The sequence below is a fragment of the Corapipo altera genome, unplaced genomic scaffold, assembly GCF_003945725.1.
Source record: "Corapipo altera isolate COAL_440 unplaced genomic scaffold, ASM394572v1 67, whole genome shotgun sequence".
Classification (NCBI taxonomy): Eukaryota; Metazoa; Chordata; class Aves; order Passeriformes; family Pipridae; genus Corapipo; species Corapipo altera.
This window is the reverse complement of record NW_020884906.1, coordinates 476,628-492,533: the sequence shown is the minus strand read 5'-3', so window position 1 is coordinate 492,533 and position 15,906 is coordinate 476,628. Positions and strand designations below refer to the sequence as shown.

Sequence of the window (15,906 nt, the reverse complement as noted above, 5' to 3'; positions counted from 1 at the left end):
GTGACAGCAGAGAGAGGTTCCCCCACCCACAGGGAAGCTGGTTTCTGGCAGATATGCTGTGGCCCAGGGGCTGCAGTGCTCAGGCTCCATCCTCGGTGAACAACCAGGAGCGTGTCACAGAAGGAAAAATCTTCAGCCTGATCCAGACAGATGCTCTTGAGCAGCACAGAGCCGGGGACAGGACCAGGGGCCCCCCAGGGATGCACCCAGCCAGGCTGGCTGAGCAGGAGAGCTGTGAAATGGCACATCCATGGCTTGGCAGGGTCAGCAGAGCCACGTAATAACAGCATTTATGTTTTTTCCTCTGAAGCAGACAAAGCTATTTTCAGAATTCCCCACAGAAGGGAAATTTTCTTCCTGGCTGTTTTCTAGGATGACGGGAAGGGCAGTTCCAGAGGAGCTGTTTGGTCAAGTTGAACAGGAGCAGCAGCAGGCAGTAAAACCACTCCCAGCTTGGACCAGGGTGATGGAGGCTGAGGAACTGCAGGTATCCTCCTTGCAGGTGCAGAGTTGGGAACCTTCAGGACTCAGTTCCCACCTTCTTCTCCTGCTGCCTCCTCTCCTGCTACATGGAAAGTCAGTGCTGACTTCAGACGGATGAGTCTCATGGGCATCACAGCCTGAACTCTGCTGCTCCATCACCAGCAGAGCTGCACACTCACCCTGAGGCTCCTGCTGACCTGATCAAAGGGGAAATGCCTTGCTGATCTAAACTCTGATGATTAATTTAACCTTGAACTTGCAAGCAAGGCTCCATGTGAGTCGCTACTGGGAGCATCAGAGCCCTGACACTTTAGCCAGGCTTCATTCTTTGATGCTCAAGGAAAAGCAAGATACCAGGCCAGAGGTGAAGAAATCCCAAAGCACAGGATTAATACCCTGTACATTCAGTGCCACAAGCACAATCCACACAGCAACCAGATCTTGTCTTTTCTTTTACCTACCCCACAGGTCAAGCTTTAATTTCTGCTCAAGGATCACTGCTGTTTTGTCACCTAATCCCTCCAGAAATCTATCAAATTCCATTCCAAAGGTATTTGTGCTCCCTGCTTCCACTTGAAGTGCCTCATGCTTCCCAAGAAGCACAGCGTGACTCATGCCATGCTTCCACTTCCAGCTCTCAAAAAGGACCAACGACCATAAATTGCCTCCTGCTTGTTTAAACTCGTGACTCGCTCTGGAGCGAGTTCACAGCACTCCCTGCCCTCAGCTCCTCATCTCGGACAACCTGCAGGGTGTAACGAACCGGGCAGCCGTGGAGGTGGCTGGATCTCTGGCACAGCCCGCTCGCTGTGTCCCCTCCCCGGAGGAGCCGCTGCGGTACCGGCTCGTTCCACGCGAGGGAGAAGCCGGCCCGCGGCAGGGCCGTGTCCGAGCCCTTCCCCGGCCAGGGCCACGCAGAAATCCTCGTGCGGCTCAAACCCGCCTCCCTCGTTGCTTCCACCTCGCACAGGGTCACACCTCCGATTGCGAATGCATTCAGAACCTTAGCACAGGGCAGAGGTTTCCAAATTCAGCCTCTTCAGACAGGAGGAGAAACCAAGTGGCGCAGGAAGGTCTGCGGCAGTCTCAGCACTACCACTGCTCATCTCTCCCCCTGCTTCATTCTCCAGCTCTGCAGCACAAATCAGGCTTAAACAGAATCCCAGGCTCTCATCTCAAAGCTACAGCTGGGAAAACCAGAGAGAGGAGAGCCCTGCCAGCCCTGGGAAGCCAGGAACAGCAACACGTGGGAGACAAACAGGTACACGTTGCTCTGTGGCACAGAAGCTGGTGGGGCTTGGAGCTGTTTGGTAGGAGAGGATGGAAGATAATGGTGATTTATCCTCTGAAGTGCAAGAGCACTGCTTCTTCCAGCTCTCAGGTTCTCCATCCAAATGACAAGAGCACCAGCAGTTTTGGAAGCTCTTGACGCATGTTAACATACATGAACAGGAAAAGGCTGGGGACAGGATCCTACAGAAGGTCCAGTTTAAGTTACAGGTAGTGGTCCCAATCCTGTGATCCTTACTCACCGAGTAGTCCCTTTGAAATAGAGACGACTGCTCACGTGAGTAAGGGATGCAGGATCGGGCCTGTCTACCCCAGAGGCTGAATCCTGACCCGGAGAGGACATCCCGGCCTCTGAGCATGGGAGACACTCCCGCCTGGGCCAGCGGGAGTGAACCCAAAGGCAGCACCGGGGAAGACAATCCAGGCTGCGGCACCACCCCTGCAAACAGCACACTGAGCACTGACCATGGGGAGCAAGGCAGGGGACAAGTAAGACGGGAAAAGGTATGCTTCACTCAAGCAGGGATGCTTCTGGTTCATCCCCAGTTCACCCATCTCACTGATACTCCCAGGTCTGCAAGGTCTTTCTTAACCCAGCAGGCTCCTGAAAACAGTACTGGGAGAATGAAAGCAAACTGTCTTGGGATGGCTCCCAACCTCTATCTGGATCTCCCAGCTACAATTAACATAACTTTAGGAGTAGCTGATGCCCACAAGAGAGGAGAATAAGCCTACTCTTAACTCACCAAATAATTTTTAATTCCATTAGTTAAGGGGAAAAAGGAGCTCTCTAAAGCAACCTTCACTCCTTGGGAAGCACCCAAAGAGAAGAAAGCTGGCTTTAGCTCGTGTGAGCAATAACCCCAAAAAGCTCTGCAGACAAGGAGGTAGAGGCCCCTTCTCCTTCCCAGGGCGTCTCCTGTAGGTCTCCCTTCAGTGCTCAGACCCCCAGGCTCCAGCCTCCCACCGTCCCTCCCTGCTGGGCTGGCCCAGCGCAGTCCCACCGAGGAACACGAGGCACAGTCCCCTGCGCTGAGCTGGCAGAGCCACACGGGGACCTCCACCTTCCTTCCCCAGCCTTGGGCTTGTGGCACCAGCCCCCTGACCAAGACGAGCCTGCTGAGAGGGAGCCAGGCACAAACCCTCCTCTCTGCACAGCCCTGTCCGTGCTGCAGGCACAGCTCTGTCCGTGCTGCAGGCACAGCCCTGTCCGTGCTGCAGGCACAGCTCTGTCCGTGCTGCAGGCACAGCCGGACCCAGCTGCAGGCACAGCTCTGTCCGTGCTGCAGGCACAGCTCTGTCCGTGCTGCAGGCACAGCCCTGTCCGTGCTGCAGGGCGCTGTCCCTCCCAGCCCAGCACGGGGCAGCGTTCCCAGCAAAAGCAGCCCTGTGGCTTCCAGTCTCACGCGACTCCCCGGGATGTGCTGGACCATCTGCCATCCCAGAGGGGACCCTCGGGAGCCGCTTCCCAGCCTCACCATAAAAACAGCCCGTGCAAACGTCACTGCCCACACCAGTCTGCCCAGGGCTGGGCCCTGCGTCGGGACCAGCCTCTGTCTTTGCAGATGGATAATTAGATTCCCTTTCCATTTCCTTTCCCCTCCTGATGGTTTCTCTGGCTGGCAGTTCCCCCACAGCCCTGCACAATCCAGCAGCATTAGTCAGAGGGAAATTCTGCTGCCTTCTTCCCCTGGATGTTGCTCTTGGTTCAATACAAACAGCAGAAATGAACTGTGGGATGATTTGAGTGCGTCGCTGCAGCACCATTTGTCCTTTTCAGCCTGGCAAACACAACTTGCCCTCCCACACCTGCCCCTTCTCCCCGAGTGACACAGAAATTACAGAATTCAGAATTCAGAATTCAATGACTGTTTTTGGCAATTGGAAGCAATTAGCTAATCACCAGGAATAACAATCAGCTGGGCTGGGGTTGCAGCACACCTCCATTTATGAGCAGTGGTGCAAAACACTCCTTTTGGGCAGGGCCTAAAGCGTACCTGATTCTCAGCCATGGTGTGAGGTGCTCTCAGAAAAAGATCATAACACCCTCCTGCAGGAAACCTGAGGAAGAGATGGAGCAGTGATAAAATTGGGGTAAATCAACACAGAGCTGTCTCTCAGAGATCCCAGAGAAGGGAAGGGATGTGTGCCCAGATGAAGTATCCACAGAGATCCTCACTGAGCACACAAGATGTCTGTCCTCCCCTGCCACTAAGCAGTGGCTTTCTGGGAAGCAGTACTGGTACCTGAAGCCCTGGTGGTTGCCCAAGCAGCCCCAGGACCTGCAGAGATGCACAGACACATCGGCTCCACCTGACAGAGGACAGCAGAGGAGTTATCCTGCTGGGATTAGTGACTCCCCCACAGATCCTCCCTAACAGGAGATGTACAGACTGAGGTTTCCAGGGACAGTCTGTCCATTCTGATCTCTTGTACCCGGTAACATACTGTGTTCTCCATGGGCAATGTCCTGAGTCCATGCAGAGCACAGATCTCACAGCTCTCTGATACCAACCCTCCAGACTCCCAGCTTCTACTCTGCACCCGCGAAGGGGCTGTGAAAAGCATTTTGGAAGATTTCAGGAGCTTGCAGCTGGACTGTCTCCCCTCTGATCCGTGCCAGCCCATTGCTGGCTGCCCACCAAGAGCGGGTGGAGCGTCACCGGCTGTGCCAGGCTCGCGGGACACAAGGCCCCAGACACTGCAGCCGTTGAGCAGTGGGTGCCTCTTCCACCACTTGCAGCCTGGCTGGGCTTCCCATGGCCTGGCCCACGGCACACACCAGTGACTGCACTGGATCAGAGCTGCTGCTGCACAGCAGGAGTGTGGCTCGGTGTTCCCAAAGGGCATCGCAGCCCCGGCTGCCCCAGAGGTGCCCAGCACTGTGGGGGGCCCTGGGACCAGCCAGGCAGACACAGAGCCTGGCACTTTGCTGCCTGAATGAAGAAGAAAAGGTAAGAGCTGCAAGGCAGCTGGGGACCAGGATTGTTCCCCGCTTGCCTGCAGCTGTGCAGCCATCCAGTGTTCACACCAGCCCCTGGTACCCAGCGCAGACACCGAGGCCGTGCCGGGGGGAGACGTCAGAATAATCCAAAAGGGAATCGAGATGCTCTCCAACACCTTTCTCTCCCCTTCTCCCCCCGCCCCCACTTGCTCCAGCAAACACCAGGCCTGGTTACACCTCTGCTGCACAACTTGCCACTTCCCTGTGCCCTGCAGCATGACTGGAGATTCACATTTTATTAAACACTGTGATGATGGGAGAAAACTTCAAGTCACTGAACATCTAAATCAAACTGTGCTGTCAAAGGGAATTTAAACAGTTTCTTCCATACTTAAGAGTAATAGTCAGTAACTGCTGAGTGTTGCTTCTCCTTATCAGAGGGATGCTGACCAGCATGGAAAAAATGAGACTAGTTAGTCTGAGTTTGTAGTGAAACAGAGCAAAAGATGAAGAAGTATCTGGCTCAGAGTCTCAGCAGAGAGTGTGTCAGATACCAGAGAGCACCCCATGCCCTTCCACAGTGCAGGTGTGAACTGCAAGGTCTGGAACTCAGACACGGAGACCACACGGATCATTTACCCAGACTGCTGGACACTGGCAGGTCCTGATGGCTCTGTGGGACCCAGAGGAACACCCTGCCTGAGGCTGCAGAGGACACAGCACAGCTCTCCGGGTTGGGAGGTCGGCTCAGCAGTGCTCCTGCACCAGAGGGGTGATGGCAGGCACCCCAGCACAGAGCCAGGGCCAGCCCCCCCCAGCACAGCAGCCTTGTCTGCTCCAGTCCAGCCCCAAACTTCAGGAGCAGTTTTGCAGCAGTGAGAGGTTCCTCCTGACTGCTGAGATGGTGCCATCTGCTTCCATTTATGTGCTGGCTCACAGGAGCAGCTACAGAGCAAATGACTCCAGAGAGACTTTGCTCTCCTGAGCAAATAGGGACTGAACAGACAACCAGCTGGGACAGAGGCTGAATACACCCTCCCCAGAGCAACCTAGTACTTCCCTTCTGTGCAAAATGCACACCTCTGAGGCACAGCAGCCCTCCCACTTTGGTTTTGTGACCAAGTTCCATCATACACCCACTCACAGGCCACCTCCCTGTGGGCACAGAGGACTTGCTCCCAGCAGACAGCACAACTGCACTGACTGCTCTGCGTGGCACCACAGCAGAGGAGGAGTTGACAAAGCTGTTCCCACATCTCTTGGTCTGGACTCTACAAAGCCAAAAGGAATCTGCCACTGTTAAGCCAGGATCCCAAAATTAATAGCTACCAGGCTCTCTTTCTACATCACACTGTGCAAAGAAATCTTTACTAAGACACCTTCTTCATGCTTTCATTTTTATGTGCACCTGCTTGGGCCAACCACGTACCCACCTGCCCCAAAAAAGAGCCCGATGTGCCAGTGGTGCTTGTGCAGCTCTAAACAGCACAAAAGCACAAAAAGCAGAGAGTGGAGATGAAAACAGCAATGTGTGGCATGGGAGAGTCTAGGCAGCTTCTGAAGAGAATAGCAGGAGGAGAAAAGGGATGCAAACTGGGGACACCCTGTGTGGGGAGGGCTAAGGAAATATTGGCCCTGTCTGGCAGCTGAACTGAGGGAGGACTTTGCCACCTCGGTTTACCAGTCACACCTGCCTTGGCAGGGAAAACAGTCCTCTTGCTCAACAGGAGGTTTCACACCATAAAACAGATTGCTTAATTCTTGGCAATTTGTGCTCAGCAACTACCCTTTTCCTGTGGTTGCTGCTTCCTCTCTGAGCACACATTTTTTCAGAGCCAGAAGAGATATTATGCTCCTCTCAGCCTGCCCCTGGGCCCTGCAATTCCCCTCAGAGATTCCTCCCTTTGGAAGATCTGGTGCCTGTGGTAGACTCATGGCCATGGCAGAGAGCAGCAGAACATGTACTAAGTTCTCCTTTCCTTCACAACAAAGTTTTCCTGGTCTTGCTTGGAGAGAGTGGAACTGAGTGTTCCTGGAGAACAGTGCTCTTAGGTGAGAAGGGATGGAATTCAGGACATACCACAAACAAAACCCAGCAGCAGTTACACACTGGTACTGCAGTAACAGCAACCAACTGCACAAAACTACCACAGAACCAAAATCCTAGAGCATCCTACACAGCTCCATGGAGGGAATCCTTTCCAATATGATCTTGTCCTACTGCCTCAATCCCATCACCAGCTTCTCTGCCTGCCTGTGGTTTTGATTATCCCACCTCCAACCACACCCCTCTGGAAAAGGTACCTCTGGATCACCTGGATAATACTCAGCCCCACAGCACAGATGCTGCAACCAGAGACAGGAGAGCAGCCAGACCTCAGGTCTGGCTGGAAAAGAGCTTTCTCTAAAGTGTATCCTCCTGTAACTCGTGTTGTTTAGTGTAACAGCCTGAGCATAAGAGTTTCCCTCGCTTCTCCAATCTGCCTTTGCTCTGCTGTCACATATTGTCAAGCTGTCCCACTCAGCCCTGCTCTGCTGAACTCTGCCCAGGAGACACTTCTCCTCAAAGCCCCAGATACAGTGACATTGCCATCCTGGTCCATGACAGCCCTGCCCCAGTCACCCCGAGGCTGCTCCTGGGGCCTTTACGCCTTGCAGAGAGCACACAGTGCCTGCAAACACCCAGCTTCAGCCACACACACATAGGGCTGCTGAGCCTGCAGGCCAGGAGAGCCTCTGCACAGCCCAGATGAGCCTGGAGACCAGGAGAGCCCTCTGCATGGCCCACCAGGCACATCCAGGCTCGGGCAGGCAGGACCTGCTGCCAAGACCTCCCAGAGCAAAGGCAGAGCCCCAGGCTGCCAGCTCACCCAGAGTGGGGGTAGGCCCCAGGCAGTGCAGCAGGGCTGGGCACAGAGCCCCATGTCACCACCCCAGCTCCAGAGCTGACAAACCTCCCACCAAGGGCAGTGCCCAGGACAAAGCCTCCTTTGTTCCGGCACACGAGCCCGTTCCAGGCTCCCGCCAGGACACATCTTTACTGTGCCCTCCTGACTCCGGCAACAGGCAGGGCTCGGGGACAATGGCCCCTTTCTGGGATGCTGCTGGGGCTCACACACAGGAGGCCACAGATGCAGGGCACTGCCAAGGTCCTGAGCCTGCCAGGCAGCGAGCGCTGGCACCACGTGTCTGTCACCACATGCTGGCAATGGGGAACCCCCTCAGTGGTGGGAGCACCACGTTACAGCACCCAGGTACAGCCCTTTCCTCGGGCAGACACACAGGGCTGGCTCCCAGCACTGGGGCTGTTCTCTCCAGCAGCACAAACAGGACATGCCACACCTCCTGTCCCCTCCCTGAAGAGGCCACAACCTCTGCAGAGAGCAGCACAACAGCTCAGACATCACAAGCAGCCCTAAATCCTGGTAACGGGGGCAGACAGGACCTCCTGGGGCTGTACCCACACTCGGGGGGCTGGCAGACTGCAGGAGGGCTCGGGGCCAGAGCCCACCCTGTCCGTGCCCAGGGCTGAGCAGAGGCACAGGGCTCTCCTGGAGGCACAGGGCTCTCCTGGAGGCACAGCCCTCGCCTGCGCCCTTCAAAGAGCAGTGGAAGCTCTGGCAGTGCCTCCAAAGGCTGCTTCACCTCGGAGCTGGAGATGGATGAGGTCATCTCCAGTCTGAAATCACTTCCCTTCTCAAGCTGCTCTCAGGACTGTGCCACGGATTCAAAAGAGTGGGATGGGTGGGGAGGGAAACCCAAACCAACCGAGTATGTTCCCCATTAAGAGTTCACCACTTTATTTATTTCTGCCTCCCAGTCGACTGCCGTCTGAACCCTCCAGCCTCCCTCCTTCCCCTGCAGGAACAAACCTGGCAGGAACTGTTTTAATAGCAGGGTATGGCACAAGCTGCATGGGACTACACTCGACCCCCAGCTCCCCAAATCCAAACCCAAGCAGAGCAGTGGGGAGCAATCACCTCTTGGTGCTGTCAGAGGAGCCCAGCCACACCCCTTTGCCTTGTGCCCAGCTCCACTGCCAGCTTCCACTGCAGCAGCCCAGCTTTGTCCCCACACACAGTGTTGGGAATGGTTTGTACTGGCAATGCAGCACAGAGCACCAGCACCACAGCCCTGTGGCTTCTACAGCACAGCCACATTCTCCTCTGTACAAGTGGCCACACTGGTCTGGGTGGCAGCAGGATTCTCCTGCCTGGACCAGGCAGCACAAATACCTGAAGAAACACACTGAGAGAGGAAGGTGAAAATTCAGGTACCAGCACAGGGGAACCCTATGGAAAAGAGCCTTGCAGTGGCCACACTTGGCCAGGAGAAACCAGACTGACCGTTTAGTGGCATTATTTTAAAAACACACTGACCACAGATGAATCAGTGTCTCATTCCTGGAGGCTCTAACCCGACCACAGCACCCAACAGTGCCTCAGGCAATAACAGCCAGGACACATCACTGGCCCACAGTTCCCTCCCACAGCCAGGGGGCTTTGCCCTCAGCCCAGGTTTTGCTCAGCACAGGAAGGTACTGAGGTTTTGTGTGTTTCTTCCAAGGTTCCCAGTCTCACTGCCATGGCAGATATTGGATGGGGCCGTTCTGTCAGCAAATGCAGCTGCTCTGATCCTGCACTGTCTGGGCCCAGCCCCAGTGCAGCCTCACTGGTGCCACAGCAGTGACTGGACCCAGCCAGCCAGAGCTGTCACATCCTGGGCTTCAGCTCTGTCCCTCTAAAGCAGAGGGGACGTCCCTGCAAACACCTCCCAGCTCTGGCTGGGCCAGCAGTGCCTGTCAGTGCCTTGGGGGACTGGAAGGCACTGAGGAAGGTCCAGCTCTGCACCTGCACCCAGACACCCTGGACACGCTGAGCCACCTTCTCTGTCCCCCAAAAAACCTCACCAACACCAGTTGTAGGAAAGTCCTGCTCTCCATCAGCTTCACTCTTTTTCAATACCCAACCTTGTGTGCAGGAATGGACAGACATTCTGTCTGCAAACAACTGTACGTGAATAATCCCGTGAGTGAGAGCAGACCGGCACTAATGCTGACACAGTCTTCCTATATGTTGGGGGTTTTCTCTTTTTACTATTTTTATTTTTAAATTGCTCAATGTGCAGGTAAAAGCTATTCAGACTGAAAGCAAAGGCTTCACTCAGGGCAGCTTAGGAAGAATCAGACTTGAGGATCTCACAAATAAGAAATGGGTAAACATACAAAACCACACCCTGAGTTTTCCAAAACTATAGGCTGGAAAGATTCACTGAGGGACTGTTGAATATTCTGGGCAGCAAGACCTGAGGATATGGAAGAGACGCTGTGAAAACATTACTATATTAAGAACAACATTAAATAACCTAATTCAAGAAAAAGCTCTTCCCAGGATTTCTCTCTGCAAAGGAATTCCACAGACGTAAGGACATTGGTGCCCTGGTGAAGTCAGAAATGAAGGTTCTATTTTCCTTTTCCAGTAATACTTAGATTTAACTGTATAAACTGTTCCCCTGGGAGCAGATCCTATTTCACTGTTTATGCAAGAGCCTTAGAATTGGACTTTAAAGCTGAAAGCACCAACTGCCCAATGCAGGGAGCCCAATCAGTACAGATGTTCTTGCTACAGCAAACAGCTGCTTCACTGCAGTTCTCTCCAATTCTTTGCCCTGCTGTCATTGGCATATCCAGAAAGAGCAGAGCCCAGGAGGACTGGGCAAGCATGGCCTCAGTTATCACCAATGCAAAAGGTGAGAAGAGACCTCCAAGAGCAAAGCCTGCTGAGTTTTCCATGCTGTGATGGGTCTGGTGAAGCAGACACAGGCAACTGGGATGCAGCAGCATCCAACCTCAGGGCAAAGCACATCTCCTCAGCTCTGGACTGCTCCCCCAGCGAGTGGCCTGCAGTCACTACACATCCCAGGGGGCACACACCCACGGCAGGGTGCAGAGCAGGGCACAGAGGCCACACAGGGCTCGTGCCCCAAAGCAAACAACTGCCAGAGAGCACAGCCAGGGTGGGAAACAGTGACCACCCAGCAGCCAGCTGCTGCCAGGAACACACAGAAGGGTCTTAAAGAGGAGTCTGAAGGAGGATGAAGAGGACCATTTTCAAAAGAAGCAAGGTAGGATGAGGTTAAGAGCACTACTCCACAATGAAACATCTCTGCCAAACAGAGTCCAAAAAAAACAAAGCAGCATTGTAAAAGTTTCAGTTTCAATAAAGAAACCAAAGTGTTAGATGGCCATGATCCTTTCACAGAGCTACAGCTCTCACTGATTTTTTGAGGCAAAGATGAAAGGGCCATTCAGAACGGCCTGGAACATACCTCCTGCAGTATTTTCACAGTTATTTTCCTTCACCTACCCCTTTCCTGGACCTAATCCATGGACCACGGCACATGAAAGGCAACTGTAAGCCTGGCACCAGGTATGTAAATTCCACAGCAGCAGCAGTGTCCTCATGAGAGATGGTGAGAGCTCTGCCTGCACAGCAACTCAGACCAGCCACAGGGATGGAGGAGGGAGCAGTGGCAAGGCTGCTCACCACAGCCAAATTTATAAAAATACAGGAGGTATCTAGCTCCTCTCAATTTCAAAGGACTTGGGCACTTTCATCTGTGTTAAAAGAAGGCTGGCTCTTGGTTCATGTTATTGCAAACTAAAAAATTTGCCTTTAAAATAACTATATTGTACAATGGCCTTTGTGGAAAAGCTTATGTTTCATCCTATAGCCTTTCATCTCCACACCACCAACCCAGACAAGAGAAAGTGTCAGCTCCTTGGTTAATCCAGAATATAGATATAAAACAGTCTCAGGCACTGCAAGGAGGATCACTTCCTTTGGGGCAGGGACAGCCCCCAGTTCTGGGCTGGCACAGTGGGAACCTGCAGGGCTGTGGCCCAGGAGAGGCTTCACAGACACTCCAGAACCCTGTCACTGTGCCACAAGGCCACACTGAGCTTCACACTAAAAACAAGAAGATCAGAGCTGCTGTTATGATCTTCAAAAAAAAGGCGCAGGGTTTAGAACCCAACTCTGCCATTTTGGCAAATCTCATCACTGATAATTCAGTATAAATATAAAATACTGTGGCCACACCAGGCAACCCAGTTTGACCAGGACAGACCTGGAATACCAGTATTGTCCTGACAAAGTCTCAGGGATGGTATTTTCAGCCAAATTCAAGACTGCCATTTTGCTTCTCTCCTTGGCTTAGGAACAAACCTTAGCATCCAACTGGATTGCAGGAGACAGAGACTGAAGAACTAAATCTTGCAGAGGGTCATTAAAAGACATGCATTCAAAATCATATTGCTCCAGCCCTCTGAAAATCCTTTCCACATTCTCCCCTGAAAAACTGAGGGAGAAAGCAACTACAAAAGGTTAGTGCCCCAAGCTGAGTAACTCATGTCCTTGCATCAGGGACACAGCCCAATCACTGGGCACACTGGGTTCTCCATAATATCTGTTCTTTGCAGATAACACTGCTGTGACACTGGTCTTTGCTGCTATTTCAATCTTGATTTCCACTGGAAAGTTTATCCAGTCAGAGTCATCAATATACTCTCTACTTGCCTGTAGCTAAACTGTTAACAGTCCTGATCAGAAGGAACAGATGATTGTGGAATCCTCCCTCCTGTGGATTTTTCAGTGATATTGCTGATTTCATAAATCTCTTTCTGGGTTCCACCTGAAAGTAACAAAAATGGCAGAGTGCCTGAGATATAAGATGGGAGATGCTAACATAGCAGGCACTGGAATAGCAGAGTTCATGAAAATGTCACCCTTGAAATGATTATAATGGATTTCTAGAAGTCAGAGTGAAACTGGACCAAAGAAGATATTAGACAAGACAGAAAGTCATTTGAGTGTAAACGCTGTAGCTGTTGGACTCACAAGGGGCAGCAACACGCAATGTTGGAAAGAACTTGGAAGCAACGGAGTGGAAAAAATTGCATTTGCTAGGCTGTGTTTTCCTAGGAGGCAACCAAAGGAAATGGAAACAGCCACGGAGGTGAGGCAGGGGAGCGAGGCAGGAGGAGGAATGCTGGGCTCAGGCAGAGGGTGGTGGAGAGCCAGCCCGGCAACCCCTGCAGTGTTAGCTCAGGGACAGCCACCCACTGCCCTCCCCGAGAACGGGGGGCACACTCAGGTCAGCTGCCCACCAACAGCTCTGGGGACCCGAGCACAGCAAGTCAAACCTTGGTCTGCTTTAAGAATCCCAGGATAACTCTCTCCAAGCAGAGCCCAGAACTGACACCACATCAGAATGAGGAGGGGTTTTCCTGGGCTCCCAGCCTGGGCTCTGACTTGCCAGACCAAACAGCCACCTCCTGGGATTTATTCTCTGTGTGGGATCTTGTCCCACTGCCTGTGGGACACGTGCCACCCCCTCACAGACATGCTAAATGTCACACCAGACTGGCCAGACTTGGCACACTGAGTCCCCAAGCCCCTAAAAACCCTGGCTTAACCCAGAGACCTGGCTTTCCCTGCACTTCACAGTACCCTCATGTACTCCTAGAATACATGAAGTTCTTTCCCTTCTTATCACCAGTTTCAAGGGTGTAAGAAAGGAAAGAAATATCTGTAACATGAGGATTTCCAACCTCCAGTGCTGAGGGACAGGGCAAGGATGGAGTAGGCCTGGTTTTATGGGCAAAACGGAACATGCTCCCTCACCTGCACACCTCTGGAACAGACTAACTCCCTTCTACAAAACCAAATCAACAGTGTCAGGCCAAATTCATGGCCTAGTTTTAAGAAATTTTGATAGGACTCAGATGTAAATCTGCCATAAGTGGGGAAATCAGTTTTTCTTTTCAGGCTCATTTATAAACCATTGCCTTGCGAACACAAAGCAAGATCTGCTTCCTCTGCTGAAGAAAACACATGCTGGCCTATTACTGCAGGATGCCAGCCAAGAGGTGGGTGGATGCCCTAATTATTTTTTTGAAAAATAATAAAGGAAGATGGTTATTTGCCACGAAGGAAAATCCGTAAACACCTGAGGGACAAGCTCTAGGTACCCAACACACATGGATTCACTGGAGCCACAAAGGAGCTCAGCCCTCAGGCAGACACAGAGTCTCTGAGGAAGCAAGAGCAGCGTCTCATCCAGACATTTCCTGGATGTCCACTGTCATTAATGTCATGATAAGTGGGATCTGAGTCCTTCAAAATGCCCATAACTGTGCTGGGAGCTCTACCTTGCAGGGACACAGCCAGTGCAGGATGCAGCACAGGAACAGCACAGGGGAAGAACCATCCACACACTTCACAAAGAACCAGGAGATGGGTCATTAAGCTTTCAGACTAACAAGTCCTATTACATCCCTCATTAGCAACCCCATGCACACGCTGCACTGCTGCCACATGAAGGGCAGCTCCAATAACACCATCACTTGTTTACCAAGAGAACAATTCTGCTATTGCCTGACACCTGCCCATGACAGTGCGACCTCGGGAGCAGCAGGGAGATGTTTGGATGACACTGGGCATTCAGACGAGGCAGCAAACGCCTGGTACTGGCTGGAACCTCTGAGCAGCTGCTGAGGACCAGCCCCACCACCTCAAACAGAAAGGCTTTCACTGCCATTAATGAGAGCTGCTGCAAATGATGCCATCCCCAGCTCTGGGATGGCATGCAGCCTCTGCTCGGGACGGGCAGGCTGCACAGAGCAGGCACTGAGGAAGGGGAGTGCTGGGCTCCACCCAGTCACTCTGGTTTACTCAAACTGCTGTGAAGTGCAGTGCTGTGAACCTGGCATGAGCCCAGTGTGGTGGGCAGGGCAGAGGAGGCTCATCCCAGGGCCAGGAGGACACGCTCCTGCTGCACAGGGAAGGTGAGCAGGGTCCCAGACAGGTCCATGTGACAGTACTGGGGCGTACAAAGCAAACACCCTTCTAACTCACTGACCTGTCTGAGCCCTGAAGTGTCAGCCCCAGGGCTGCCAGCAGACTAGAGCTGATCCAGAGTGTTCAGCTGCTCAGTGAACCTGGAGTGCTTCCCAAGCATGTGCCTGGATTAACTGCTTGGTAAAAGCACCAAGTCCTTTTCAATAACTGTCCTCTCTGATATGCACTTCCCTCATAAATACATGCTCTGCCAAGGGCTCCTTTCAAGGGGAGGAGAGGCCTTTAAAGTAAGCAGGCAAAGAGGTATTAACCTGGGAGTGAGACATGAGCACTTTCCTCCCTGTGTGCTCCAGCTCGGGCTCCAGCTGCACCACAGAACCCATCTGTGAGGGTCAGGGCTGCAAGAACACCCCATGGGAGATGAGAGATGGGCAGCACCTCCCCTGTCCTGATGACACACTCGTGCTCCTCTCAGCAGTGGCAGTCACAGCAGCAAGGCTCTGCTGCAGGCCAGCTGCATCACTGAATTTTAATTCCTGATGCCTTGATCCAGCCCACTGCCTACAAAACAGAGCAAACCCCAGCTCCTGAGCTCTGATGCCTCTTCCATTACTGTCTGATCCCAGCTGGCACCAGACCTTCTAAGTAGCAGGAACCTCTGAGAATCTATAGCATCCTAAAAGCCATAAATCTTCCTGATATTTTTTACATCAGGCCTTGGGCAGAGGGAAATTACTACTGGTCCAGATGGGCATTTCCAATACTGCTTATCCACATTTCCAGGACTTCACATCACTTAATACTCAATGCAGAGACTCAGGAGAGCTTTAAACTAAACAGAAAGCACAGCCAAGGGGGCCATGTACGTGGGGCAGGCAGACAGCAGATGTCTCTGTGACTCACGTTTCACCCGAATATATAATTAATGTTGTATGTAATTTATTTGAAAATAAAAGTGGATGTAAGACTGCAGGATCTAAAGACACTACATGTGTGTACATATCACAGCAAGAACGAGCCCAGTGCGTCAGGCAGGATTAAAACAGTTCCCACACTGAGGAAAGAGCCAGGAGACATCACAAGAGGCTGAACCAAAGCGACTTGCCTGGGAAGTGATCTTAAAAATAATTGCAATACAAACTAAAGCAATAAAAGGCCTGGCCTGTGCTCTCATGTGTCTGTTCACACAGCTCCAAGCACCAGGGAAAGGCAAGGAAAAACAAAATGCAGTGACTGGAGCCCTGACCACACCTGCACTGCCACGAGCTCTGCCTCACAGCAAGCAGCAGGAACACCTTCGGCCCTTGGAGACTCTTTTCCCACAAGCCA

At 52.6% G+C, this 15,906-nt stretch overlaps 1 protein-coding gene across 2 annotated transcripts in view; it reads right to left on the bottom strand.

Annotated features, from left to right (window-relative positions):
* Positions 1–15,906, bottom strand: part of SEPT5 (septin 5) — a 41,631-nt gene that overhangs the window by 17,949 nt on the left and 7,776 nt on the right. The window contains exon 3 of one of the 2 annotated variants that reach the window (XM_027652384.1): positions 3,771–3,834. The exons of the other annotated variant lie outside the window; for it this stretch is intronic. Coding sequence (XP_027508185.1) covers positions 3,771–3,785 — 15 coding nt within the window. The 5' untranslated portion in view covers positions 3,786–3,834. The remainder of the gene's footprint in view (positions 1–3,770; positions 3,835–15,906) is intronic. 2 annotated transcript variants of the gene reach the window in all.